Below are 27,771 nucleotides of genomic sequence, written 5' to 3' on the forward strand. Positions count from 1 at the left end.
CAGGATCCGATGCAAACTGGGAATGGCCAGAACCGGAATGCAGCAGCCCCGGGTCCCTGGAATTTGGGTTTGTGAATGTCTCATTGCAGACGTTTTGAAAGGAGGAAGGGCACCTGCAACAAAACCTGTGGCTCCAGGGACAGCTCCAGCCTTGGGATCAGCAGACATGCCTGGAGATCGAGGCCGGGGGGACCTTCCACTCCTGAGTCAGGCTGCCCACCCGCACCACATCTCCTCCCGGGCACCCGGCCCTGCGCAAGCAGGGCAGGAACGGCAGATTTGGGCCAGGTGGAGAAGGCGACAGCCCTGAACGGCAAAGCCCCTGGCGGCGACAGGGTGAGCTACTCTGCCAGCGTGTCCTGCAGCGGGGAGAACTCAGCTCTGATGGCCAGTTCAGAGACGGACGAGAGGCCATGCGGGGCCAGTCTGGGAGTGTCCAGCTAGGAACTGCACACCCCCCCCCACCCATTGGAGCTGGCAGTCGCTACAGACATGGGGCTGGCTCGGACCCAGCGTTCCTAGAGGGGAAAGGCCTGGATCACATTCCCCACCCACAAGCCAGCCAGCCTCTCGGAGGCCCGACTCTGCTGCTGAGAGGCTGTGTGGATGGAGAGCAAAGTCCCTGCTCGGCCCAGGGCACGGCCCAGGGCACGGCCAGCCTGGGCTTCTGCTCAGGGAAATCCGGAGCTTTAAGAAGAACTGAAGATTTCTCCTGCTAGGGCCGAGCCAAGGCCTCTGACGTCACCGGCTTGCTGAGGAAACGAGGCGAGAGGGAAGGAGTCGGGGGCCGCCAGCGGGTGAGGAACAGCCTGGGCAAGTCCTTGGGTGCCCTTTGACTGACGCCACTGGGGGCCCGGCCTGCACCAGCAACCAACCCAGCACCCGCACCGTGCCTCACAGCGGCTTTCCCAGGCAGAACAAAGGCAGTGAACCCACCTGGCCATGGGCCAGGGCCTCTCAAGCCGGGATCCCCAGGACTCCTGGCCTGCCCGGCTCCCAGCTTGGGGAAGCAGGCGCCAACTCGGGGAGGTGTGGAGGAGGAACTCTGCTCCCAGACAGCTGGGTGACCCATCCACCACCCGCAGGAGCAGATGCTGCCCAGCTCTGGGCACACCCTGCCCACAGACCCTGGACTCACAGCAAAGAGGCAACACAAGCAGCCGATCCCTGTCAGCACCTGGGACAGTCCCCAAGGAACTCACGGGCTCCCCCTGGGTCCTGAATCCTGTCTGACAGCAGCAGGCTGAGGGCTGCTCCCCTGGACCCCGGTACTCCGCATCCTGGGGTCCCCGCGCCCAGCATGGGTGGTCCAGGAAAAGGGGGATTCAATTTCCCAGCTGCAGCTAGAGCCTTGGAAACAGCCTCCCTTTGTCACTTGCAGCGTGGGGCCCGGCACTCACTCCAAGGGCAGGAGCGCACAGGGACATGGGAGCAGAGAGGCTGGGGCTCCCACCAGGGGTGCTGTGGAGTAAGGAGCACCCTGTCCACAGCTCTGTCCCCAGGGACATGCCCCTCCAACCTGGGCTCAGACTGGCACACTCGGGAGAGGCTGGCTGGGTTTGGCTTTGCTTCCAGGACTACGGAGGGCCGCCTGCAGGACCCTGAGGTGCCACGGCCCAGCCAAGCAGGGAGAGAGCTCCCAGCAGTCGCATAAGGCTGGAAGCTGACAACTCCCTGCCCTCAGCCCAGGATGCAGAGAGCGAGGGCTGGCCCCCTTCGGACAGTGAGTTCCCCAGGGACTATGGGCGGTTAGCAGCAGCAGCAGCAGTAGCGAGACGATCACCAGCAATGAAAACCAAAAAGAAAAGAAATCAAGGAAGCCCCAGCAGGCAGAGCAGAGCGAGTGAGGGAGGCGGGCGGGCGGGCGGGAGCAGGGTACATACCTCCTGGAGTTTGGGGCAAGGAAAGGAAGAGCCAAAATCATGGAAACATACAAAAACGAGGGAGAAAAGAAAATTAAAACCAAAGAAATTAAACCGGCCCTTGCTCTGGTGCAGACAGCAGTGCGCATTGGGCTTGGCCAGGAGAGGGCGCTGCTGCAGCCAAGAGTCGCTGAGGCAGTGGGAAAGGGCGCCAGGGGCTGGCCGTGGGGGAACGGGAGGGTCCGGGCAAACAGGAGCCAGGCAATGCCCAGCACAGCCTCGCCCGGGCTCTGGGACTCAGTCCCCAGGACGCAGAGACAGGGAGCTCTGCTTGGACAAAGCCCTGCGGCAGGCAGAGCCCCAGGCAACGGCCCAGCTGCTAACAGCTGGCATTTGGGACTGCTGAGCACAGGAAGGGGCTCATCTGGGGCCAATTCCCCAAGGGTACGGCGTGGCAGGCAGGGTCCTTTCACCTGCAGCTGATTTGCTGCAATGCACCCGGCAGCCGGAGGCTAGTGGGTTTAGAGCCCAGGCAGCGGCGGGTAGCTGGCCTGCGGTCGGCACCAGGGGCACGCTGCTAACAGGTGCCTGTGGCCAAGCTACTTTGCTGCTGTCTATGGAGACCCCATGTGGAGGACGTGGCTCTGCGCCCCGCACAGGGCAGCCAGCCCCCCTCCCATCTCAGCACACTGGGCCACCAGGGCGAAGGCGCCATCTCCAAACGAGTCTGGCCTTAGAACGCAGGGTCCCCTGAACCCAGGAGAGGGGGCGGGGCTCCCGGTCAATGCCCCAGCCCAGGCGAGGGGGGGCCCGAGGACAGGCAGAGAATGGCGGGCCAGGGGGCTGGTAACAAGGCAGAGGAGACGCCCCAAGTGAGAGATTAGAGTCACCGCAGCAAGAGCCCCAGGGAAAAGCTTCCGAGTGGATCTGCTCCTGCCAGGGCCTGCTGGGTCTCTGCCGCCCCAGCCAAGAAAACACCAACAGCTACCGGACCAAGAAACCAGCGAGCCAAGGGCAGCCCCGCGGCTGGGGAAGGGGCTCCGGGTGGCGGGTTGCGGGATGCCATGCATGCTGCCTGCAGGTGGAGCCAGGCGGTGCGGTGAGGATGCTCTGGGAGGGTTTGCCAGGAACCAGGCTGTGGCATGGAGAGACGCAGCCTGGGGCTGTTCGCTTCCTGAGCCAGTGGGGCAGGATGTGTGCCAGCAGAACACTGCCAAGATGCTGGGAACCGCTCCTCCCCCAACCAGCCCCTGCCCGCCAGCTCCATAGCCTCTGGGCCCTCTGTACCCCCATCCCTCCCACAGAACTGCAACCCCCACAACCTCCCTCTCCTCTCCCTCCCAGCACCGCAGACCCCAGGACGGCCCCCTCCCTGCCAGCACTGCATCCCCAGTACCCCCCAGCCCTTCCCACACCGACACCAGGAAGTGAGGCTGGATCCCCAGGGAGAAGGCTAGCAGGGTTAGACAGTGCCACTGAGGACAAGGTGCGGCTCGCTCGCTGGGGCTCCGTTACCAGTGAAAGAAGCTGCAGAGCTGCAGCCAGGACATGCACCCGTCGCTGCAGGCTGAGCCACGGGCAGGGAGCTCGCTGCCCGGCTGTAGCACCCTCTGCCAGTGCTCAAGGAGCCCAGGCACATGCCTGCCGCCACCTTCGGCCCCCTGGGGTGACGGACGCACCCCGCGCCACTCACCGAGCTTCAGCAGCCAGCCCTCGCGGTCGGGGTTGAAGAAGGTGTGCGTGAGGTCGTTGCCGTCATCCTCGGGGATTTTGAAGGGCTCGTTCTTTATGCTCTCGTAGAGATTCTGCCAGAGAGACGCACACGAGGGTCAGCTCCAGGGCGCAGCTCCCCGGGGCCCAGGGAGCCCCTACCCCCCGCCTGCCCGCGCCCTCACCCTGAGCAGCTCCTCCGGCAGGTCGCCCCCGTCGTTGATGCCACGGTTCATGGCGACGAATCGCTCGGCCGTGGGCTTGTCTTTGACGTTGGGGTTGTGCAGGCTGGTGTTCAGCATGATGATGGCGAAGGAGAGGACGTAGCAGGTGTCTGCAGGGCACAGAGCAGGGCAGCTCAGCGTGGCCCTGGGCAGGCCAGGCACGCAGTAAAGGGAAGCAGGGGGAGCAATCTGGACAGAGCCGTCTCCAGCTCATTCCTGGCAGACATGGCCACACCGGGCCTGCAGCACAAACCAGGCCTCTGCTCCCTCCCAGAGCCCCTCGGCAGTGCAGCCCCCATGCCGCCAGCAGCGGGAGGGCTTCAAAGGCAGGGGTCAGGGAGAGCTCCCGTGTGCTGGGTTCGGAGCTGGCTGGGCAGCGAGGGACTCTGGCCAGGCTGAGGCCGGCTGTCGTCCCGCCCCTGCCCGCTGCCTGTTACCTGTGGACTGAAAGACGCCGGGATTGCACTGACAGTATCTCTGGGCAAACGCCTCCATCATCCGATCGATCTTCTGCGCCTCCCCCGGCAGGCGGAAACTCCACAGGAACTGCCTGCAAGACGGGGCGCGTGTCAGCTGCACTGGGGGCACGGGGCGCACAGCCTGCGAGTCCCTCCTCCCCCACCTCGGGCTGACACCCTCCGCCAGAAGAGAAACCTTGTGCTCAAGCCCATCTCCAACAGCCTCAGCCTGGACGTGCCCACCAGACTTTGTGCCCCCCCCCCGGGAACGGCCCCAGGAGGCTCGTCCACCCGCACGGCACATTGGGGACAGGCGAGAGGCTCAGCGCCCCCGCCACACACTCACCGCAGCGCCTGCACCAGGTTGAGGTCGGTGAATTCGTGCAGCTCCACGAAGGCATGCAGGACGTGGATGTTAAACTCGTCTCTGCCGGGACAAAGCCAGAGCCCAGGCGGCACTGAGCAGGGGGGCCCTTGTCGCACTCCGCCCCACACAGCCCCTGCCCCTGAGAGAGAGACTCGGCCGCTCCGGGGCTGCGGGCTGGGGACCTGCAGCAGACCCTCCCCTCCCCCCACAGGAGGCGGCCATGCCCCACACCTGGCCCAGCCCCAGACAGAGGGAGCAAAGAAGGGAACAGGTACAGCCCAAGCCCCACATTTGGGTCTCCCGTAAGCACCAGCCCTGAGGGCTGCCCACGTCTGCAGGCCCTGGGCCCAGCACCGAACCACTGGGCAGGTTCTGGGCATTGGCACCAGCTGCTCATTTCCGGGGCCTGGCAGCTGCACCGTCTCCTCTGCCACGCCGCGGGACCCTGCTACCCCTGGACAGCACGCGGGCACACCAGCAGGGCGCCCGCACTGCCCATCGCTGGCAGCTCCTGCGCATGCTCTCCTCCAGAAACACACCCCCTCCCACTCTTGCCGTGGGGCCAGGACCAGGGGGGCGCGTGTGTGCGTGTGTGTGTGCGTGGGTGACAGGAACCACCAGCCCCGTGTCCCTGCTCTGGCACCTCAGGCCAGGCTCAGGGTCCCCCCATAAGGCATGGATGTGGCGAGTCCTCCCTGCCCTCTGCAGGGATCAGCTGGTGCCCCGGGCACACCTTCCACCCCCGCCCAGCAGCCTGTACCTCTCGCCCAGGTAGTCGCCGATGGCCGTCTTGTTCAGCCCTTCCCCCTTGTAGAGGAACTGGGCGATGTCCTCGCAGGTGTTCTTCAGCAGGTCGTTCTCAATCAGGAACTGGATCCCCTGGAAGGGCGGGAGAGCAGGGCCTGTGAGTCCAGCGCTCAGCACTGCCAGCCACGCCCCCGGGACCTCGCAGAGGGATGGCACTGCCTGGAGCGGCACAGCTGAACCCAGGCCAGGAGGCGCAGGAGGCTCAACACCCGGCCAGCACAGGGAGCCCTTGGCTGCGAGCAACCGGCCCAAACCCTCTAGGAGCAGGAGGCTGCAGCCTAGCAAAGGGTCCCATCAGCCCAAGAAGCCACCCTCCCAAGGGGACCCAGGAGTCCAGCAGTGCTCCAGCCCCCGTGGGATAGGAGCGGAAGGGGATCCCAGAGCAGTGCAGCAGCTCGAAGCTCCCTTTGTGCAAGCATCCCCCCAGCAACACCTTTCCATTCTGTCCAGCACGTGCTTCTCCCCCCAGATCCCAACAGGGAGCATGGCCTGAAGGGTCTGTCCCAGCAATCTGGGGAGGCCATGTTTGCAGAGCGCCTGGACCCCAGTCTGAATGGGGCAGGACCCACCACCCTCCCCTGCAGCTGCGACTGCGACTGCACTGAGAGGCCATGTGGGGTCCCCCAAGGCGTCTCCCCTGCAGCCCAGTCCCTGGGGCATGGCCATTACCTTTTTGGGGTCCATGTTGAATTTCTTCCTGCCCATTGCCACCTGCTTGTTCCTCTGCATGGTTTTCCTATAAAGCACAAAGGCCAGCTCTGAGCTCCAGGAAGCGGTCAAGTTCCCAGCCTGGGGGATCCCCTCCCTCAGAAGGGCAGATGTTCTGCAGCCCAAGCACAGACTCCCTGTGCCAGCCCCTGGCCTCTTCTCAACCCGGGAGAAAGACAGCGTGAGCCCCAGGGGGGCGAGGTAGGACCCATCTGCTCTCTGTGCCTGGGTCCGGAGGCAGCAGCCTCTGAGCACGGCACAAGCCAGAGCCCAGGGAGCCAGGCCATTTTAACGAGCTGTTTCAGGGCGAGGTGCATCAGCCCCTCGTTTTTAAAGGACCCCGCAGCATGCAAGGACAAACCAGAGGCAGCCCCTGCCCCAAAGCGCTTGCAGGCCTGTCCCAGGCCTGATGCATGGAATGGCAGAGGTCCCAGGGCCGGCCCAGCCGGGGGACGAGAAGGGGCTATGCACAGACAAAGTGCAATCGTGTTGCTGCTCCGGGCTGGCCCGGCGCTGGAGCCTCAGTGCCGCAACTCTCAGAGCAGGGGAATGACGGGGACTGGAGGGGCCTGGGAACCCGGCAGAGCAGAAAGCAGCTTTGCACTGTGACTCGGGGGAGGGGAACCTTCCTGCACCAATGGGACCGAGGTGAGGGTGATTGGAAGTGACGCTGTAAGTCAGTTTCCATTGGCCATCAGGGCTGCCTAATCCGGCCCTGGCACCGTCTGCACCAGCTCAGAACAACGAAGTCAGACAGACAGTCTCCAAGGCCAGACAGCAGGGCTGGGCCTTGGAAAAACAGGGCCATTTGGAAAGGCGGATCAGACTGGGGATCCCGTTACCGCATTAAGGAATAAGAGGTGGCCTGGGAATTCCACCCTGTGCCGGCGCTCTGAGACTGTGGCCTCATTAGCCAACACCCCCCCTCCCGCCCAGGCTCCCGCTCAGCTAGCGGCCAGGCCGGGGCTATCCTGGGCCCAAAGGCTGCTGACGCGCAGGCTCCTCCGGGCCTTGCCTCCCTTCCCACAGGGGCTGGAGCCCCAGACACAGCCTGCAGCGCCGGGCGGTGGGATGCCAATCTGCCCAGCTGCTTCTGCAGTTTCGAGCACCGCCGAATGTGGCTGCTCCCGCTGGCGCTCAGCCAGCCAGGGCGGCGGCACCAGATCACGGGCAGGACTCACCTCTCTTCCGTGGATCCCAGGTTCTCAATTTCATTTGTCACTTCTGCTATCTCATCTCTGAGCCGCTGAGAGAGAGAGACAGACACGTGGTGAGGGGGGGAACCTCTCTCACCACCTCCCCCAGCTTCCCCTGAACCCTCTGCCCCTCTTCAGCCCCTTTAATCCAAGGAGCTCAGAGCCCATGAGCTCTCACCCTGCCACGCCCCAAGGCAGGGACATTCCCCAATTCCAGAGAGGGGAAATGACCTGGCCAGAGTCACAGAGCCGGCGACAGGACCACGCCTGGGTCCCTGCTCTGCCAGGACAAACCCAGCCAGCCAGGCGAGGGGCACAGAACATGCGAGATACAGTACAAAGTGAACTATGCCAGCCATGCCAGGAGCCATCTCTCCAAACCTGTGCAGGGGGCAGCCCTGACGCTCCCCAAAGAGGGCCAGCTGGGGGACTAGCCAAGGCAGAGCCGCCCGGAGACCCCAGTGAGTCCCTCGTCTAACTCCCCTCCCTGGGGTGCAGTGCTGTGACCAAGCAAGATTGTGGCAGCGCCCAGCTAGAACGCAGGGAGCCAGCAGTACAGCGGGCGCTAATCTCTGAGCAGCACCCGGGGGCTCTGCTCGCACAGGAAGGAAGAGACCCAGAGGGTAACGTAATTACCCTCTAATCCTTTTAGTTCATGCCCAGCATATGGCCGTAATTAGACTCTGCTGCCTTAATCACTGCCATGATTGATGGATGTCCCAGATGTGCCCCTGCACACCACCCAGCAACCGGAACTCCACGGGGCCAGGTCCTGGCATGGCTCGGCAGCCCCCCCATCCCCTCCAGGCTGCACCACAGGAAGCAGCCAGCACCTGCCCCCGCAGGAGGGGCCCAGGTCGGCCGACAAGGCATCCATGTTAAATGCATACAAAGCACAAAAGCTGAGAGCCCAGAGTCCCGTAAGGGATGAGAACAGCACAGGGAGAGGGGCCCCCGCTCCACCCCACTGCCAGGGAGGGGGCAGCAACAACCTCCACCCCCAGTGCCAGGGCAGTGCCAGGACCACCCCATCAGGCCAGTGCACCCAACCCCCCCGCCTGACCCCCAACCTGGCTGCTGAGACGCTGCCCGAACCCTGACAGAGCTGTCGGGGAAGGGGGCGTCTCTGAGAGAGACGGGGCACTGCCCTGCCAATGGGGGGCACAGACCTGGCAGCTCTGCCCCTGAGCAACAGCAGGGGGGAGCCCCGCCCGGCAGGCAGGCTTCAGCCCTCCTGGACTTACTTTCCTATGACCCCCATTTTCTGCCCCAGAAATTGCAGGGGAAGAGCTGCTGTGGGGGAGCTGAGGCCTGGTGAAGGGAGGAGGAAGGAGGCTGCTCCTAGCCAGTCCGCCTGGCTTCGCCCCATGTGCGCTCAGGCCCTGCGCCCCACTGGGCCAGGGCTCCCCTTCATTGGCACCCAGCACAGGCGGGAGGCATGTCCCAACTGAGCCGAACTTTGCCAGCAGCCGGGGAGCGTGGGGAGCATGACTGCCATCCCTTCCCTGCACAGCACCGGCTAGAGGCGCCCGGGGCTATGCTGCAGTGCCGGGGGGAGAACACCCACAGAGCCGGGAGCTGGTCTGGAGACAGGGACACAGAGCTGGGGCGCAGGAGACACCGACTCCCCACTTCTGCGGCTCACGGCCCTCACTGGTCTGCACTGCTGCTCTGCCGCGCACAGCACTGGGCAACGGGAGGCCGGTGCCAACGAGCCAGACAGCGAGAGCTGGGCGTGGGACAGCCGCTCACGGAGCAGGGGGCACTGCAGAAGGCGGGGGAGCTGGGAACGGGCACAGGAGACAAGTGCCCCACTCCCCTGTCCTCCCCTCTTCGGGGGAGGTGCCCATCACTGCCACAAGCGACAGCGATCGGACAAGCCTGGGTGGGAGCAGGGGAGGCTCACACAGGGAGCTCAGTGGCTAATTGAGCCCTTCAGCAATTTCTCTCCCCTCCCCCAGGCAGCAGCAGCGAGACAGGCAAGCGTGGAGCCCTGCACACTGATGTGTGGAGACACTCGCCCCCTCCCGCGCTGACGGCCCTGAGGCCAGGGGGCTCCGAGATCAGTGTCTGGGCAGGCGCAGCAACCAGCCGCAGAGCTCGACTTGCCAATGGGGAAGCGTCCCCAGCTCCAGGGCAGAGCGGCCCTGAAAGTGTCTCCGAACGAAGGCGCCGGCTGCTAATTCCCTGGGTCTGAGCAGGGCAGGGTCCTCACCTGTATGTCGGCCAGCAGCTCTTGCTTGCGGCGACGGATGTTTTCCAGCTCCTGGCACTCCTCTGGGGTCAGGTCGCTGGGGACTGTGAGGGGAAAGGAGAGGGGTTAGGCCTGACACTGCACTTCCCAAGCTGGGAGCTCCCCTGGGCTTTGCAGCCAGTTTAACCTGCTGTGCTCGGCCTGCAGGAGATGCCAAGGTGCACGGATTCAGTCCATGCCTCTCCGGTCCCGAGCAGGACTGCACCAGGGGCAGTGGTGCCCAGCAAGCGGCATTCCCCAGCGCTGCCACCACCCACGCTGCAGCAGGCAGCCTGACTCCGGAACGGAGCTGGGTCTGCACAGCCTGCCCCCTTCTGTGGCTGCTGCTGGCCCTCCTGGGGCCCCTGTCTGGCCCCCGCAGGCGGAGAACAGCCGCACTGGGCCACGTACACAGCTGAGTGAGTGCCGCCCGCCAGGTCCGGCCTCAAACCTCTTCAGTCAAAGAGCATGTCTGGGGCTACTCCCACCTCACGAGTCCCCTGCAACCCAGCCTGACCAGCCCAGCCCGAGGGGGCCAGCAAAGCAGAAACCCTGACCGCCTCCCCCCAGCCATGGTGCCAGCCTCCCCTGGCACCCAGAAGGCAGGTCCTGGGCAAGCCAGTGAGGAGAACACAGCACCCCTTTCACAGGGGCCTGCAGGGGTCCCTCTGGATGTCAGCTCATCCATGCCCTCATTCATGGCTGCAGGGCCCAGGGGCCACGTCCCCTTCTCCCAGGATCCCTGCCTTTGCCAGGCCCCAGATGGCTGCTACCCAAGGAAGGCGAGTGTCCTTCATATTCCACACTGTCCCCATCAAGGAACGCCGACGGGGGGCTGCACCCAGCCTGACACGGCCAGATCCCTGCTGGGACGGAGCCGCGAGCTCTGCCCAGGGCCTGCCAGCGGGCCAGTAAATGCAGGGAGCGTGGCTGCACGTCAGCCCCCAGTCAACAGGGCCACGGGAGGCTGTCACCAGCGACCGGCTCAAACCCTTTTAGCTAGAAAGAGCCACTGCAGAAGGTCCCTCCCCCTCCTCCAAATGCACACCAAAGGGGGCGGGAACCAGGCCCCCTGCCCTTGGTGACCAGGCAGCCCAGCCCAGGCCCGTCTCGGGGCGCAGACAGAGCTCCGGACACAACACGGCCCATTGTGCGCCGCCCAGCAGACAAACCAAACAAGGGAAGCTGCTTTTTGTTGCTTTGCAGTTTTAACATTCGGGCCGGAGCCCAGAGCTGAACATGCTGCATACAAAGAGATAACTCTTAAAGGGGCAGCACGCGCTCCGGGGGGGTCACCCCACCACTGGGGCGGGCGGGCAGATCACCTCATGCTGAAGTCAAGTGGCTTCCACTGTGCTGCCCTCCTGCAGCAGGAGAAGGGGCCGGGCAGGACGGGGCTGCCCACACCCCCAGCAGCGGCCCAGTGGGGGAGGTGATTTCTCAGCCTTTGGAATAAGGCCAGGGGTGCATGCCAGCCTTGGAGCCCCAAGAGAGGCAGCCCGGCCACGGGACCACCTGCCCTGCTCTAGGGCGGTTCCCAGGGAGGGCACAGATCCCAGCACAAAGCGTCTGAAGAGCGGGGGGCTCACCCTGGTCACTACCTGCTCCATCTTCCGCTCCACTCCAGAGCCGGCTGCATTTCTCTGCCCCTAGTTAGCCAGGAGCTCTGGGAACCCCAGGGCAAGCCCCTCCCCTGCTTGGCTCGTGGAGTGGAAGGAGCAGGCCTAGAGCATGGCCCTGCCCCCCCAGTCCCCACCATCCCCTCACAGTCTGGGAAGCTGAGGCACAGAGAGGGAAGTGACCTGCCCAAGGCCTCACCAGCCAGCAGCAGGGCTGAGAACAGGACCCAGGCGTCCTGGTTCCCGCCAGGGCCCCTTCCCCCAGCACGCGGAGCTACGCTGCACCCACTCTCCTGCCCGGTGGGGTGGGCGGCTCCCAGGAGGGCAGGGGCTGGTGCAGGAGTGGACTCCTGTGCACCCTGGGCTGGGCTGGGTGGGGGGACCCTAGGGCACCCCTTGCCAGGTCCCCCCGGCCCCCGGGTGCAGCCAGCAGGGCTCGGGAGGCTCAGCCCAGCTTCGCCAGCCAGGGGCCGGTGCCAGGACCTGGGCCCGGGATGGCGAGCGGGGGAGAAGCTGCAGGGTCTATTCCGGGGCCGGGGGGCATCTCTTGCCCCAGCCCCGCCAGCTGCCCCGCCCCCGGCCCCTGAGCTCCGTGTAAACGCCCCCGGCCCGGCCCGGCGGCTCCGTCCCCACCCACGGACCCTCACCTGGGCGCGGCCGAACCGGGCCGGCGCAGAGGTCGCTCCAGCCGGGATCCCGCCTGCGGCAGCGGCCGGACCCGCCCCGTGGCGCCGCGCCGCGCCCCCCCGGCCCCAGCCAGCCCGAGCGCCGCGACCCCCCCGCCCCGCTACGGCCCCGGCCACCGGCCGCCGCCGCCTCCCAGCCAATGCGAGCCCGCGGCGCCGGCTCCGCCCGGCCCGGCCCGGCCTTAACCCCCGCGGCGCCTGGCCGCGGCCGGGAGCTCGGAGCCCCCGCCCCGCCCCGCACCCAGGGGTGGCTGCCCCCGGCACCGGCCCCGCAGCCAGCCCCGACCCCCTCCCCAGGCAGGGCCGGGGAGCCCCCGCCTTCCCCCGGGCCGGCCCGGCAGCAGGGGCTCTTCCCCGCCGGGCCCCCGGCTCTGTGCGCCGGGCCAGGGCCAGGGCCGGGCCGGCTCCAGCGTAGGCAGGCGGTGCTCCGGGTCTGTCCGGGCAGGGAGGGAATGGCACGGCACAGGACAGCCCCACTCCGGGGGGAGTCCTAGCGCCCGGCCGGGGAGGGAGGAGCAGGTAGCAGGGGCCATAGCCCTGGTCACTGACAGCAGCTGTGCGCAATGAAACATGCTGCAGATACAGCTGGTCAACCCGCCCCTGCCTCCGCAGCCAGGCCGGCACCTCTGCCCAGGGCAGGGCAGGGCAGCCACCGGCCAACACCTTGCGGCCCAGCTCCGCTGCTCCCCTGCAGCCTGGGAAGGAAGTACTCCTCAGCTCTACCTTTGGTGCCTTCCTGCTCCAACGACGGTCTGTTCTTGGGGGGCCCAGGAAACCGCATTTAGCTTTTCTGGGCACAAATTCGGTCATTGACATTCCTCCCTCACAGCCCTTCTGTCTGCTCGCCAGCACAAGCAGCCCCAATCCTTTCAGCCTGGCCAGGCCTCCAACCACCCTTCATCACCCTCAGAACCCCAGGTGAGCAGGACTGGACACCCCGTCCCAGGTGAGGCCGTCCCACTGCCAGGCACTAAAGTTTGTTCCACATGGGTCGCTTTTTGCACAGCGCAGGACTCCAGGCAGAGGTCTGCACTGAGCTGTTCACAAAGCCCAGTCCTTCTCTCAGGTTCCAATTAATTACCCAGCAGCATGTCTGAGTAACTCACACTATCCTGCCCAGTTTGCATTGCACTGAAGATAATTTCAGCAGCCATTGAGTTACCTAATTCTCCTAGTGTGGTTGCGTCCCCCTGGACTTCCTCAGCCTCTTCTACAGTCCTGACCAACCAAAACAACTGTACCCTCTACAAAGATTGCCACCTCACTGTTCACTCCCTTCCCCAAATCATTCATGTGTTGAACAGTGGTCATAGCAGCACCTCACTGTTAACATCTGCCATGAGGAAAGGGTCTGTTTAATCCAGCTCTTTAGCTTGCCTCTATGCCCGCTTCTGGTCACTCACCCTCCAAATAACTTCCTTCAGAGCATCTTGTGAAGGTCTTTGTCAAAAGCTTTTAGTAAGGCCCACTCAGTCTTAACCTGTTCTCCAGGCACTATTCTGCTGACATGCTTAAATAATTCTAGTGTTGGTGCAGCTGTGTTCATCCCAGGATATGAGACACAAGGTGGACAAGGTAATATCTTGCACTGGACCAACTTCTGAGACCAGCTTTCGAGCTACACAGTGCTCTTCTGCTAAAGAAAGCTCAAAAGCTGCTCTTCCACCAACAGAAGCTGGTCCGATAAAAGATTTCACCTCATCCACCTTGTCTCTTTAAATTCTAGTAGATTAGAAGGCACAATTTTATTTTACAGTTGCCATGATGATTTAACAGCTGCCATATGTTCATCTAAGCATTCTATTTTTAATCATATATCTCAGTACTGAACTGAAACGTACTGAACTGTGATCCCCTAGCACCGCCTTGAAAAATAGCCAAAACATTTGCTACCCTCCAGTTCTGTAGGACACAGGACCAGTAGGACCCTCTGAGTCAAGTCCAGCCCCCTGCTATCACAGGCAACCCCATCAGCCAGATGAGACCATTGGGACCATCTAGTCTGACATCCTGGATAACACAGGCCAGAGACCTGCCCCCAGTAATTCCTAGAGCAGATCTGTTAGAAAACCATCCCATCCTGATGTAAAGAATGGCCAGGGATGGAGAATCCACCACAATCTTTGGTAAACTGTTCCAATGGTGAATTACTCTGTTAAAAACCTATGCCTTATTCTAGCCTGAATTCGTCTAACTTCAGCTTCCAGCCACTGAATCTCTGCTAGACTGAAGAGTCCATTAGCAAGTACCCACATGGGGAACAAATACTTACAGACTAATCAATTTGCTTATTCACCTTCTCTTTGTTAAACTACATAGATCGAGCTCCTTGAGTCTATTACGGCAAGCCATGTTTTCTGATCCTTTCATCATTCTTGTGGCTCTTCTCTGAACCCTGCTCAATTTACCAACATCATTCCTGAACCGTGGGCACAAGAACATTATGCACAAAATTTGTACACAGGATTCCTGCAGTGTTCTTCTGCCAACACTGTCCTTTAGCTTCAATAGCTCTTCTCCCTCCCGGGCGTTTACCCATCGTATTTATAGAGAGCAATCCGATCCCCTCCCAGCCCTCACTTTGCTAGGCTGAACAAGCCAGGCTCTTCTCTGGTCAGATCAGCTCTCCATTCCCCCGACCATCCTAGCAGCCTCTCTCTGCACCTGTCCCAGCTTGAATTCATCTTTCTTGAACTGGAGTTACCAGACGTGCACAGTGTTCCAGATGAGATCTTGCCAGTGCCTCATACAGCAGCATTAATACTTCCCTATCTGCACTGGAAATACTGTGCCGGATACATCCTAGGATCCCATTTACCTTTCTCACAGCTGCCAATGTGTTGCAGCTCATAATCCTCCTGTGATCAACCAATACACCCAGGTCTTTTGCCTCCTGTCATTACCAGCTCATGAGCCCCTGGCAGAAAGAGACTAATAAGAACTTCTGCCAAGTGCATGACCTTGCACTATTAAATTTCATCCGATTTCTATTACTTTAGTCCTCTAGGTCACCCAATTCTTTCTGTAGAATAGCTGCTAATTTTAATGACACTGCATACCTGTCAGTTGCACCTCCTCTTGTCAGCTCCATCTTTAACAATGCCTCTTTATTATGATCATTATTTATACTGTGATAGTCCCCAGAGGCACCAGTCATGGATCAGTACCCCTGGTGCTAGGCGCTGTATAAACAAAACAAAAGACAGCCCCTGCCCAGATTACCAGAGAAGAGCAGGTCTCTCTCCCCAGCATTCTCTATGATGAAGACCAATACAAAGAAATCACTAAACGCCTCTGCAGTGTCCTTATCCTCCTCAATTGCTCTCTCTAGTCCCTGGCAGTCCAGCAGGATTTCTGCTTCTGAGCTATTTAAAGAATTAATTGTTCTTCTGCCTTTTACTGTTTACTCTTCAAATCCTTCTTCACTGTCCTAATTTCTGTCTGACGTTCTCCCCATCATGGCTTAGGGTGCTTTCTAGTGACTTCCCCAGGACTGAATTCCCGCTTTCTGAAGGGCAGTCCCCATTTGGCTGCAAAATTCTCTTGCTCCATGCCATTTGCCCATGGTGCTTTTCTCTTGCTGCACTGCTTCCTCTTTCCTTGAGGGTAACATGCGTCTCTCGGGCAGTTACAGTAATGTCAGTAACAATCTCGGACACAGCCTGGAAATGTCCTCACTTCTGACGTCAGGGCCTTTTTGACCAACTTCCTCTTTCTTGGATTCTCCCTTTCTAAAGCTCAGTAGCACCAGCTTTAGGTCTGATTCCTCCAGATTTGACTGGATAGATTCTGAGCATTACTAACCCCACATCTGCAAAAACTGCCAGGCAGGCTCCTCCACAAAGTTATAAAGAAAGTTATTAAAAAAAAGGTCTGAAAAAGCAGGAGTTTTTTTAAAAGGGGGAGGGGGAGTTGTCTGTCTTGTGGTCTCTGAGGTTTCTGGGTGCACTTAGGTCATGCTTTCAAGCTTCTCTCCACAACCATAAGGACATTTGTTCTAAAATAAAAGCAAAGGCTCTCACCGAATCACAGAACTCCTGGAACTGGAGCTTTAAGAACACCAAATATCACAAGACTTGCGATAACGTCACCGGAGTTGGCACCACCTCCAAGGATGTTGTGGTCACAGTGACTCAGTAGCTCAGCTACAGTCACCTCTTGCACCAACTGCTGCACGTTACCCAGAGCCGAGCAGAAAGCCGGTTCCCCTCATGTTTGCTCTTGCACAGGCTGCTCCAAGAAGCAATTGGTCAAAGTGGCCAAGAAAAACTGCTTCTTAAAATCAAGTCCCATTGTGACATGTGACCAGTGCACGGGCAGGGAGTTGGGAATCCTCCACTTTATTAGACTGGGCTGGCTCTGCTCAGTGTCCTTGGCCTGGTCTGCAGGCTGGCAGCATCACTCACCTAGCCCTCTGTAACCATACCGATTCCGTTATGTGCGCTCTCCACACAGAACGCTGACTAGAATCTACAGCCTTCCAGGGGTACCCTCACTAGGACCTAATCTGCCCTTCCTGCAGTTTACAGACACGGCTTTCCACAAACAGGGACACTGAACCTCCTCACACCCCTAAATCCTGAACAAAAAAGGAAATAAAATTAAAGCCAAAACCCTCCAAAAAAGCTCCTCCCCCAAAAGAGAGGAGGCAAAATCCACAGAATGCACTACCGACCGCATGAGCAATTTTACGTGGAAGGTGCTCAGACACTATGGTGAGTGGGGCGTGCAAATAATCCCTAGGCCGGGGCAGTCAATAGGGGGACAGAGGTCCAAACCTGGACCACCAGACACTTTGGAATGGACTGTGAAATCTTTTTGTTTACTTATTGTTATTGCGGTGGGCGGGGAAAACGTTTCTCTGGAGTCTGGACCTTGACAAAAATAATGGACTCCCCCTGCCCTAGAACACAGCACTCCCATGTGCCACTGACTTCGGTCAGGCCACCAGGTCTCACTAAGGCAGGTTACATCAAGGGCCTCTTCTGCGGCCAGGCATGCTAGCTCACCCACAGCTCCGCGGCTGTAGCCACACAACCATCCTTCCTCACCACTGCTCTCAAAGCCTCGCAGCCCCAGAGGCCCTGCCCGTGCTTAGCACTTCATAGGAAGGTGGGTTCTCCCTCACCCCCCAGCTACCCTACCCAGCATGGCAGCACCACCACCGTCTCCTACTGCTCACGACTCCTTGGGTCACTTTACAGTACCAGCCACACACGGGTGGGGCATGAGTGGGGCATGGAGCACAGCCTAGAACACAATGCCAGCTTGTCGCTAACCCACTGGGCAGCCAGGCACAGCCAGCAACAGGCACCCTTGGGGAGGGACGGAACGTCACAGCGCTAACGTACACTGGGCTCATCAAGAGCTTGGCGGACGAAGTGGCTGGGAAAGCTGGCATGGGTGAATCTCAGGTGCACACCAAGCACTGCAGGGTGCCAACCAGCACGCTGCTCCCCCAGGCACTGCCAGGGAGATCACCCAGTCGAGGTAACCAACGGGCAGGCTGGGAACTGTGGGAGACAGAAGGGCCCAGGCAAGCAGCCATCATGGCCCGAGGAATCCCTGCCATCCCAAGAAGGGGACAGCACACAGAGGGGCCCAGACCGGTGTTTGCACTGAGACCTCTGCTGCCAGCTCATCCCACGCTCCAGGAGTTGGGACAGGTGCCCTCCTGCCCTGGAATGACAGGTGATCTGGGGCTGGCATAGGCAGTGGCTGCCCAGCCGCAGATAGCAGTGCTGCTGCGGAGGGTAAATGGGCTCGTGACACAGACCGTGCTGGTTTCAGTAACTGGAAAGGGGAAGAGAAACACCAGACGCAGTTTGTTTCCCTGGGAATGGAGAAGAGTGGGCTTAGCCCATTCGTGGAACCCTCCCCCCTGTACGGAGCCCCAGGTGTCTGCGTAGCCTGTCTGCCCAGGGCTGACAGCTCCCCGCGGTGCCCAAGCCCATCACGGCTCGTCCTCCTGAGTGGATGCGACTCTCGGGAGCCTGAGTCACTTACAGTCTCATCCCCTCAGCGAGTCTAGAGGTGAAAGGCAGAAAGGAGAAGGGACGTGGTCACACCAGCCCCCACACTCCCACTGGCCCTGGGCACAGAAAGACGGGGGGGACCGTTTCCTCCCAGCCAGCTAAACTCTCCCCCCTGCACCAGGGCAGGGCTGGTGCCCAGACCCACTCCTTCCCAGACCGGACATCAGGCTGCTGAGGCTGAGTGGGATCAGTATCGACTGGACAAGGACCCAGGAGTCTGGCTCCCAGCCCCCCTCCTAAACCTCCATTTGACCTGCCACAATGAGACACTCAGATGCAGAATTCCAGCTCCCAGCAGCCCTTGGTCACAGGTGGGGAAGCCCCCCAGCTGCCCCACGACATGGGAGGCTTCACTGCCACGATACCCCTCTCTCCCTCCCTTGCGGGCCGCCATTTGGCTGGGGCCAGAGCCCACAAGTCAGCTGAGAAAGTGACTCAGTCCCGGGTCAGAGGAGGGCAGCTGGCCCCATGTCCCGGGGGAGGGCAACACTCGCCATTCCCAAGGGACCCAGCCACAGTCTGCTGAGTCCCACCAGGCTTGCTACAGCAACAGCCACTGCTCCCCACCCAGGCCAAGGCTCGGCCGGACAGAGCCCAGTGGCTGTGCTGGGCTCGGGAGCAGGACGTGGCAGGGTGAGGGCAGAAGCCCTGGGGCGGGGGAGACATTCAGGGTTGGCCCACTCCCCTGCCATGCCAGGAGCAAGCCTAGACCAATCCACCTGCTCCACCAACAGCCCAGCCCTGTCCTCTCCCCCACGGAGGGAGTGGGCCAATCCCTGGGGGGCAGGCTGGGAAGCTCAGTGCTGGGCTTTCTCCTTGCAGGGTGGGTCACAGCTAACGCCACCCATCGAAGGAGCCCAGGAGCTTCTACGGCCCGGGCCCCCTGACCTGCAGTGCGACCGGCGTGGGGAACAGGGGACGCAGAGCACAGTGAAGGCCCAGAAACTGGGGTCAAGGCCAAGGGACATTGGCAGCGTGGAGAGGCTCAGGGCCGGGACAGCCGGGACAGCTGGGCGTTGCTGGTTTGGCAAAGGTCCCTCCGTCACTGAACAGGGTTTGCTGGTCTCTCTGGATAACGCTTCGGGGAGTGACTGGCTGAGCCTGTCAGCGGCACAGAGCTGTCCAGAATCCCCCTCTGCCACCCTTTGCTCTGCATCCTGGCCCACTCTGGTGGGCACCTCTTCAAAGGGAACCAGGCCCCGACCAGTCAGGGCCAAGGGGGTGTGCGAGGGGAACTCAAGCAGGCCAGGAGCCAAGCCCCAGCCCATCCCCAGCAGCTGGAGGAGGGGCCCACAGGACTCGTTTACTCCACACGCCTTCACCCAGCACCTCCCAGCTGCCTGGAAGCTTGGGGGCAAGCAGCAGCATGACATGGAAACGCACTGGAGCCTGCAGTGGGAGGGACCCAGACAGACGCCTTCTCCCAGGGGAGCAGCATCCTGAACCTTACGCTGGAGAACGCGTGCCCCTCCCCTGGCTGAGCGCACAGATCCAGCTCTGTGGGCCCACAGTCAGCGCGTTCCCTAGCACTCGGCACAGGCGGAGCCTGCTCCCCAGGGACCCTCCCTCCTGGGCGCTTCGGGCAATGCCAGCCAAGCACTGCCCTGGCACCAGCAATGGGCGCATGGGGAAGGCTGGACCCAGGCCCAGCGTGCATTTTGGGGCAGGAGCAGAAACCCCAAGTGGGCCTGCCCGCCACCAGCCCAACTCATTAATCCTGGATGTTCCCCAACCCACCACCCCAGCCACAAAGCCGTGGGGGGCCCCAACCCCCCCATCGCCACTCACCGCTCCCCTCCTCTGTCCTGAGAACCATCCTGGCCAGCTCCGGCACAGCCTGTGTGGTGGGGTGGCTCGGCTAGGCAGGGAGGGACCTGCCCTCACTGCACTTCCCCAGTGACTCACAGCCGCTCTGAGCCAGTGAGGTGTCATCCAGAGCCAGAGCACCAACACCCTGCTCCTGCCTGGACAGCCATTAACCCCTCTGCTCCCAGCAACCCCAGCTCAGCACACAGCACTCCAAGCCAGGTCCCCGCCCACACTGCCCCACGGGCACCGGCCCACCCCAAATGCTCTGCTCTGCCATGCAGGCCCAAGGAAACAGCAGACAGCCCGTGTCTCTGGGGGATGGGAAACCCAAACCTGCCTGGGGCCCAGCAATCCGAGGGGACCCTTCTGGACCAGAGGCTGGGGTGCCAAGGACACTGCTGGGGTCAGAGAGATTTCAAAGCATCCAACATCCACGTCCCCTCTCCCGCCAGCCCGAGCTGGGCACAGTAGGTAACAAAAGCCAGCCCCATAGGCCCGCCAGCCCCAAGCGCTCAGACACCCAGCTTGAGGCCAACCTCAGCACAGATCCCCTGCCCCACGGGCTTCCCCAGCCTGCATCCCTCCCCCCAGTTCAGCTCTAGCCACAGCCCAGGGTGCTGCTCCTGCAGCGGGTGGGCGCTCTCCAGCCCTTCCCTCGTCTCTCCAGGGAGGGAGCTCTCACGGGGAGTGCAGCATCCCCACGAGGCCACAGAGGGGACTGACTTCTCCCTGCTCTGGACCATCAGGGCTCTGTGCATGCAGCTGTATCTCCTGCCAGCCACAGGCACTGCACTTGGCCAGCACCTCGCCTGCACCCCCTCCGTGTCCTGCTGCTCCCTGCCCGGGGGCTGGCAGACCCTCCCGTTAGCACTGCTGCCTTTCACCCCTCCCCAGCTCATTCACAGACCCTACCCGGCGGTCCCACTGGACATCAACTCACTAGCCCTGGGCCACAAACCAGCTGCAGCCCTTCGGCAGCACTGTCACTCCTGCTCTGCTCCCCTGCTGTTTACACAGGAACACGGGCACTGCCAGTCTGGCTCCACCCAGGACCCAGTCTAGCCCTGCAGCGGGCAGAGACGGGCTGACCCCTCCAGGCATGGTTCTTCCCACGCTCCCTCAGTCAGAGGCTGCCCCGTGCCCTGAAGCAGGAGGCTTTGTCCCGTCCCACAGGCCTGGCTGTTTTAAATGTTATTTTCCTGGAGCTGTCACCACCCAGCTACGCCCCGGTTGGACGGGCTGGGGGAAATGTGTCTATACAAGACAAAACCTATACAATCGGGACATCTGGACATCCTAGTCCCTGCGTTCCTGAACCCTGCTAAGCACCAGGCCTTGGCACGGCATCGCTTATGGCTGGGAGCAAACCTATCCCAGGGCTGGGGTCTCCAGTGCACCTGCCGTGAGCAAAACCCACCTACCCTCAGAGTCCCTGCCCATGGCCAGCCGCACGGGCTCTGGGGGAGCTCAGCACCATTCCCTCTGCACACTACGGGGCTCGGGGCAGCGCTTCGCACACAGGCTGCAGACGGCCAGTACCCTGGCCAAGCACAGGCTACACCCGGAGTGCTCCCGGTGGGGCGGGCTCTCGCTTGAAGTGGTTTACGACAAAATCCAGAAACATTCACATTGGCTGTGACACCCCCAAAAGCCAGGTTCACAGATGCACCCCTGCCCCAGGCCTCTCCAGACGCAGCACTCCTCGGGGAACTCCGGACTGCACAAGCAGAAGCTTCAGAAGTGGCGAGATTGGCCAGGGTCAATAGGGTTTGTGGGAGCAGTTTGTCGGGACCGCAGAATTCGACCTGCAACACCCTCTGAGCGGCTATGGGGACAGACTGCAGCAGGGCTTGGCCCCACCTCCTTCTGCCCATCTTCCAGGGCCCCAGGGAGAGTCCTGCCTGCACCAGCCCTCAGGTATCTCCAGCATGCCATGGGGAAAGGGGGCTGGGGCGGCGGGGCGGGGCAGGGTGGGGCTCAGTGGCCAAGGTCACACATGCAAAGGGAGGCTTCAGCTGCTGCTCTGCGCCAGTCGGGCACCAGCACGCAGCAGTCAGGGGCACACATGGCTCCCAGCCACTACAGGGGAACTTCCTGCCCTGCCTCCCACCCCGCCTGCTGCCTCAGCACTGCAGGCACAGAGCGGCCACATCCTGTTTTCACTGTGCCGTGCACACGTCCCAGGGCTGCACCAGAGCAAGCTGTTCCCACAGGGAGCCCAGCCTGAGTGCAGGGGTACCACCAGGGACAGGCCGGACCCTCCAGTCAGCCAGACCGGCCCAGGCTCGGAGAACCCCGGCCACGGGCAGCCGGGCCCCGTCCCCCTCGCTCCACTTCACAATTGCCCCGGCTCCTGCCCAGGCTAGGGAAGGGAAGCAGCAGCTCTTTGCCCGCAGCCTCCTGGCTGAGCCGAGGCCTTGTTACCATGGACACTGGCTCACTGCGCACTCTGGCTGCAGGCTCCCCGGTCCTTCCAGCAAGACCCCCCTTCTGCCTGCTGGGGCAGAGCAGCAGGCCCACAGCAGTTGTGTTGCCAGCTGAGCGATCTCCCCAGCCTCCACAAGGCCAGGAATGTCTCTGCGGCCACAGGATCCCTGCCCTGGGTCCCCTCGGGCCCACTGCCTCCAGGGCTCGGTCTGGCCAAGGCCTGCATTAAGCCTCACGCCGGGCCATTGACAACCTCCTGACGCAGGGCAGTCCTCCCCGGGCAGCAGCCCTGCCCTCGGGCTGCCAGCCATTGCTCAGCAGGACAGACGCATGGGAGCTTCCCCCAGTGCTGGGGCCCGGGCACTTCACACACCTGCCTGGCAAACTCTGGTGATGACTAAGGGGCACCGCTGTGTGGAGCCCAGGATGGGATAGCAGGGGGCTGTGGGTCCGGCCCGGGGGGTGAGGGGGAGAGATTAGCAGAGCTGGCACCTATAGCCGGAACAGTCCCTCACTTTTCATGCACTTTAAAGCCCCTTCCCCTCCCCCCATCAGCCACAGTCCCCCTCCCCTGCCTCCGCACAGCATGGAACTGCCTCTCTGCTCCTGACGACAATCTCTCGCCCTCTCCTCTGCCGGCTGCAGAGCAGGCCCCCTCCACCTACCTGGTCCTGGCCCCGGAGAGGGGAAGCAGCAGGGGGCCAAGACAGTGTGGGGCAGATGGACCCATTGCTCCCAGCTAGTGACAAGGAGCCAGAGCAAGTCAGCCTGTGCACACATCTGTGCCTCAGTCGCTGCTCCCAGCAGAGTAGCACCGGACAGACGGACGGTCAGAGCAGCCGATGCTGGCCAGGGAGCGTCTCTGCCCCCGGCAGTGGAGTGCTTGGCTCCCTCCTCAGCCCCCTCTTGGCACTGCAGACTGATGCCCGGAGGGCCGTTGACTCTTCCTGAACCGGAGCCCTGTAGCCAGCGGCTGCACACGGCTGGTGCTGCTGGCACGTGGGGGGGCCCACAGCCGTTCCTAGGAGGTCCCAGTGCCATTCACCTCTTCACAGCCCTCCCCAGCTGGTCCTTACCCACACACTGAAGGGAGAGCGCAGGGATGGCTCCTCCACCTCATGCCACTCAAGTCGGTGCCCTTGGCAGGCTCAGGGACTCTCACCCAGCTACAAAGCTGCATCCTGGGGAACCAGCAGAGGGGAATGAAGGCCACAGCCGTTCAGGAGCGCACCCTGCACACTGACACGCCAGCATGGGGCAGGGGCAGGTCGGTCCTGGCACCTAGGGACAGCCCTGGAACGCAGATCCTATCACAGGCAAGCATGTTCCCTGACACACAGCATGGAGCTGATCCCAAGACGTTCCATGCAAGCCCAGCTGGAGACAGGTCAGGCCAGGCGGAGGCATGCCCCCCAGCTCTGCAGAGAGCAGGGCCCCGACACGCCTATTTCCTGCATGGCTGGTACTTCAGTGCCTGCCTAGAGCACCAAGAGCTGCTTGGCATCAAACGACAGTTCCTACAGCCAGGCCACCCACACCTCACCCACACAGCTGAGGACAGGCACTGCCAAATGCCCTCGGAGTCTCTAGGCTGTCAATCCTTCCCCAAGCCCAGTGCCCCACAACAAGACTAGGAACCCAGAGACATCAGCAACTCGGACCACGAGTTGCCTGCACCCATGCAAAGAGCATTTCTCTACGCTTGATCACACACAGGCTTCGTGCGAAGGAGGCACTGAAAACAGCGGCCTCAGCAGGGGTTTGCACGTGGGTTTCTGTGGTTTAGCCAAGGACACTTCGCCAGGCAGCTCCCCACAGACGCTCACGAGCGCTCCTGCGTCCAGCCGCAGAGCAGGCTTCTGCCAGCCTCGCCCCCACAGAGGCTGAGAAGCAGCTGGATTTGTGCTGAGGTGAGGACCGCGGGAGGAGGGAGGCGAGGGGTAGCCACACCATCGCTGCACACACATGCTGCGCGCAGGTCGGCAGGAACCCTGGGCCTCGCCAGACCCTCCCAGCTCCTGCAGCATCAGACTCCTTGCACCATCCCCACAAGCGAGTCACCTGTCCTGGGCACCGCGCACAGCACCCGTGAGATGGGGAGGTGCTATGCCAGCCAGGGCAGTAGCCAGCTGCCTGGTGACCCCGTGCTCTCCTGGGAGGGGCGGCTCAGCACCCTACCACGGGCACCAACTGCAGCACCGCATGGAGCTCTCAGGGAAAGGTCAGGAGACGGCAGCACATACAGGCAGCGACGGGAAGGTGAGCAGCCCCTGCACTTCCCTCAGCGAGAGCCAGAAGGGTGCAGAGCAGCGGGCACCGTAACGGCTTCCCGGGGGCTGGGGATCCTGCCTGCTAGAGCTGCCCGCCTGCACAGGGCGAGGGGGAAGGTAAAGCGCATACCTGCCTTGGCGATCGCAGAGGGGCAAAGGAAGGCTTGGAAACTCGAGGCACAGAGCTCGCTGACCGTCCCCATGCTGCACGGGGCTCGAGCGCCGGGTCGCTCCGACTCCACTGGACAGCGGGACCGGCAGGTGCCCACTCACAGACCTGCAGGGAAGGCAGAGCCCAGCCGGCCCCTACCAGAGGAGGGAGGGCCCGATCCCTGCTCTGCAGCACCCAGGACTCTCCAAGCAGCAGCTGCCTGCCGGCTGCAGGCAGTGGGAGGGAGACAGACAGACAGACAGAGGGTTCCCCGGTCTGGCTCCAGCAGGAGGAACTGAAGCTCTGGCAACTGGAAGCTCCCAGCTGATGAAGCGCAGGCAGGGAGGCCAGCCAATCCCAGCTCCGCCGCCCGAAAGCCAGCCCAGCTGGTGCTCCCACAGCAGCGACTGGGGAGGGCTCAAAGCCACACAGAGGAGAATTAAGTTTGGGAACTTCCCCCTCGCCTCCCTCCCCCCCGGGGGGGGCCCTGGGCCGTCAGTCCCAGCACACCCCTCCTGCCCCCGGGGAGCCGGGGATTTCTAGGCCAGTTTGATCCTTCCCTATTATTAGAGCTTCAAGCATGGAGTGAGCCGCTGGTTGCATAGCAACCACCACTGCATGCAGGGACGGTGCATACAAACAAGACAGGAGCTGGAGGGAGGGAGGTGGGGAGCGCGGGGGGGCCGGGGGGCTGCTCCCCTCTAGCCCTGCCGTGAGCAGCAGCAGTAGGTGCATGTCTCAGATCCACGGGGCCCAGCCTGGCTCGGAGCACCTGGCACGGGCCCAGGGAGGGGGAGCGTCTGCCCCCTGCCGCTGCCGCCCCACCTGCCGCCCCTCCAGTTAGACCTGGGCTCTGGCTGGGTGCTGGCCCTGGGACGGCTGAGCTGAACTGCCTGGGCGTGCGTAGCCGGGAGAGTCACGAACAGAACTAGGAGCTGCAGTCCCATCTGGACGGGCCGGGCAACAGCAAAGCTGGAAGGACGGGCACCACGTGGGGCACTGCTGCTGCCTGCTTCACCATCACCTCTCAGCCTCAGCCCTTGCCACCTGCCTCCCACTCCCAGCCCTCAGCCCCCAGCAGCTGCTGCCCCACCTGTGCCTGAGAGACCCGAACAATGGGGCAGTCTGTGCGCCCTCTCCAGACGTGGGAGTTATCTCAAGGTCAGGGCACAGCGGGAGCTGGCTTCTGCTCTGCTGTCAGAGTCTGGAGGGGAGCGGCCGGTCCTAGGCAGGCACCACCCCGCAGAGCTCACCTTGCTGCCTCAGAAAGGCACCAAGCAACCCTAGCTCCAACTCAACGGAGCAGGCCCCATAGCTGCTCTGCTCAGCATCTGCCCAGCAAGTGAGAAATCTGACCTGCCAGGAGAAAAGGGGGCAGCCAGGCGCTCCCTAGAGGCGACATCAGAGGGGAAGGAGGCAAGAGTTCCCTGCAGGAAGTGGGGCAAGAGCGCCAGCTGTGGGGAAACCTCTGGCAGGAGGTCCTGTGCGCACTCGGGGCAGGAGCTTGGCCTACAGGGCAGCTCTCAGCAAGAGAGGAACGGTGCAGCTGATTGTGCAGACACAGGGAAAATGCAGAGAGGTGAATGACTGTTCCCAGGAAAGGCAGTGCGGCAGCAAGATCTGCATGGGGCTGTCCTGACTTACACGCCTGACCTCCTGATTGCCACATGCTTTCACTTCCCCAGCAGCCTGCGCTGCCGTTACCATACCACTGAACCTCGACCCTGAGCACGGCCAGCAGCTCCAAGGCAAATGATCAAGCTGAGGAAGGGGCCAGGCACAAAGGAAGCCATGGTGTGCTCACGATACCTGGACCGGTGAAGAGCACACATATTGCAATGAGCATCTTGCCTGAGGCCCAGTGTCAGCAGCCAGAGGAAATCCTGCTGCAGTAGGAACATCCCCCTGTGTCAGGGAAGGCCCCAGCTGGCACGAAATCAGCACAGATTGGTATTTCACAGACAGGTGATCTGAGCTTCCCTCCTTCAGCCAAGTCAGAGAGAGACCATGTCCTCTGCACCAGGCACCAGCTCCTTTCCCACAACAATCACGCTTCCCTGAGCAAATTCCCTGAGCAAGGGTCCTGACCTATCTGGCCTGGGGTGTTTTAGAAGAACACTGGTGTGAAGTTAATTCCAGCTTTGGTCTCAGGCAAAGCAAGCCCAGCCCAGCAACGTCCTGCATTCCCCCCTCGCCTTGCTACAAAACCGTGCTCCCGAAAGCGAGCTTCCACTTTACAAAGATACATTTCTGGTCCTTCGAGTCACAACGAAAACCTTCGGACGTGACCCAAGCACAACCTGCCTGAGTCTGTAGGCAGCCTGAAACAATAGCTCTGAGAGGCACGCACTGGCCACACTGGGGTCAGTATGTTGTTAACTCTGAACCCTACAGATAACATGCTGGATTTCTCACTCAGCCATTTCAGTGGTTTATTCTATTAGAAGAAACATCCAGCTAACAGGCTTCTCCCACAAACCTAAACTGGTTCCCAGAGGGTAAAAGCCCCAAACAGCAGCAGCCAAGATCTTCAGCTTCCCCAGTGCAGGACCGTGTTATGCACTGGAAGTGAACGACAGCAGAAACCCCCTTTAATTCACAGCAAGCAGCAGGGCCCGTGACATTCTCACGTGAACCAATCAAACCCTCTGTGCTGCAGCTACAGACCCCAGGGGCCCAGCTGTGCTCGCAGCCAGCGGCAGCCACAGGCCTGGGCCAGCACTCAGCTCTGCAGGGTGATGTCGGGACACCAGGGGCAATGGTGGCGTGATCGCTTCTGTAAGGGGCGGAGATGCCAGGGTTGTCTGGATTTGGGGTTCCAGGCAGGGAGGGGAAAGAGAAGACAGCAAACTCTCCAGTGCCTGGGAGCAGCCCTGGGCACCTGCTGAAACGTGAGTGGACAAGGACAGATGGGAGCCTCAGCAGCTGAGATGAGAAATGCCTGCATTAGGGGCAAGGCTTCCCACCTGGCACTGACCTGCCGGTCTCCACATCCCCACGGGAAGCGGGGCAGGATTTCTAGCAACCCCCCCAACACTTGCTGCAGCGGGGAAGGAGCCTGGCTGAGTTTTCTAGAACAAGCACAGAGCTAAAAAGAGATGAAGCTAAGTCAGCTGAAGGAGAATCAATGCTGCACTGACGGGCACGCTGCAGCTCCGTGCGCCAAAGCCTTCACTCACAACCCTGCCTCTCCAGCGTGTCCCATTCCC

General features: G+C 61.9%; 1 protein-coding gene across 2 annotated transcripts in view; it reads right to left on the reverse strand.

Annotated features, from left to right (window-relative positions):
- CYTH1 (cytohesin 1) overlaps positions 1-27,771 on the reverse strand; it is a 39,041-nt gene that overhangs the window by 4,441 nt on the left and 6,829 nt on the right. Inside the window, exons 1-9 of one of the 2 annotated variants that reach the window (XM_067547175.1) lie at positions 11,832-11,879; positions 9,548-9,630; positions 7,318-7,382; positions 6,098-6,164; positions 5,382-5,500; positions 4,601-4,681; positions 4,234-4,346; positions 3,758-3,906; positions 3,555-3,667 (exon numbers count right to left, since the gene is read on the reverse strand). In XM_067547175.1, coding sequence (XP_067403276.1) covers positions 3,555-3,667; positions 3,758-3,906; positions 4,234-4,346; positions 4,601-4,681; positions 5,382-5,500; positions 6,098-6,157 — 635 coding nt within the window. In that variant the 5' untranslated portion in view covers positions 6,158-6,164; positions 7,318-7,382; positions 9,548-9,630; positions 11,832-11,879. Of the gene's footprint in view, positions 1-3,554; positions 3,668-3,757; positions 3,907-4,233; positions 4,347-4,600; positions 4,682-5,381; positions 5,501-6,097; positions 6,165-7,317; positions 7,383-9,547; positions 9,631-11,831; positions 11,880-27,771 lie in introns of those variants that run through there. The other variant, XM_067547174.1, reaches the window with a different exon arrangement.

This window comes from Emydura macquarii, unplaced genomic scaffold (genome assembly GCF_026122565.2).
Source record: "Emydura macquarii macquarii isolate MOO-44397 ecotype Brisbane River unplaced genomic scaffold, CSIRO-AGI_Emac_v2 contig_1230, whole genome shotgun sequence".
Classification (NCBI taxonomy): domain Eukaryota; kingdom Metazoa; phylum Chordata; order Testudines; family Chelidae; genus Emydura; species Emydura macquarii.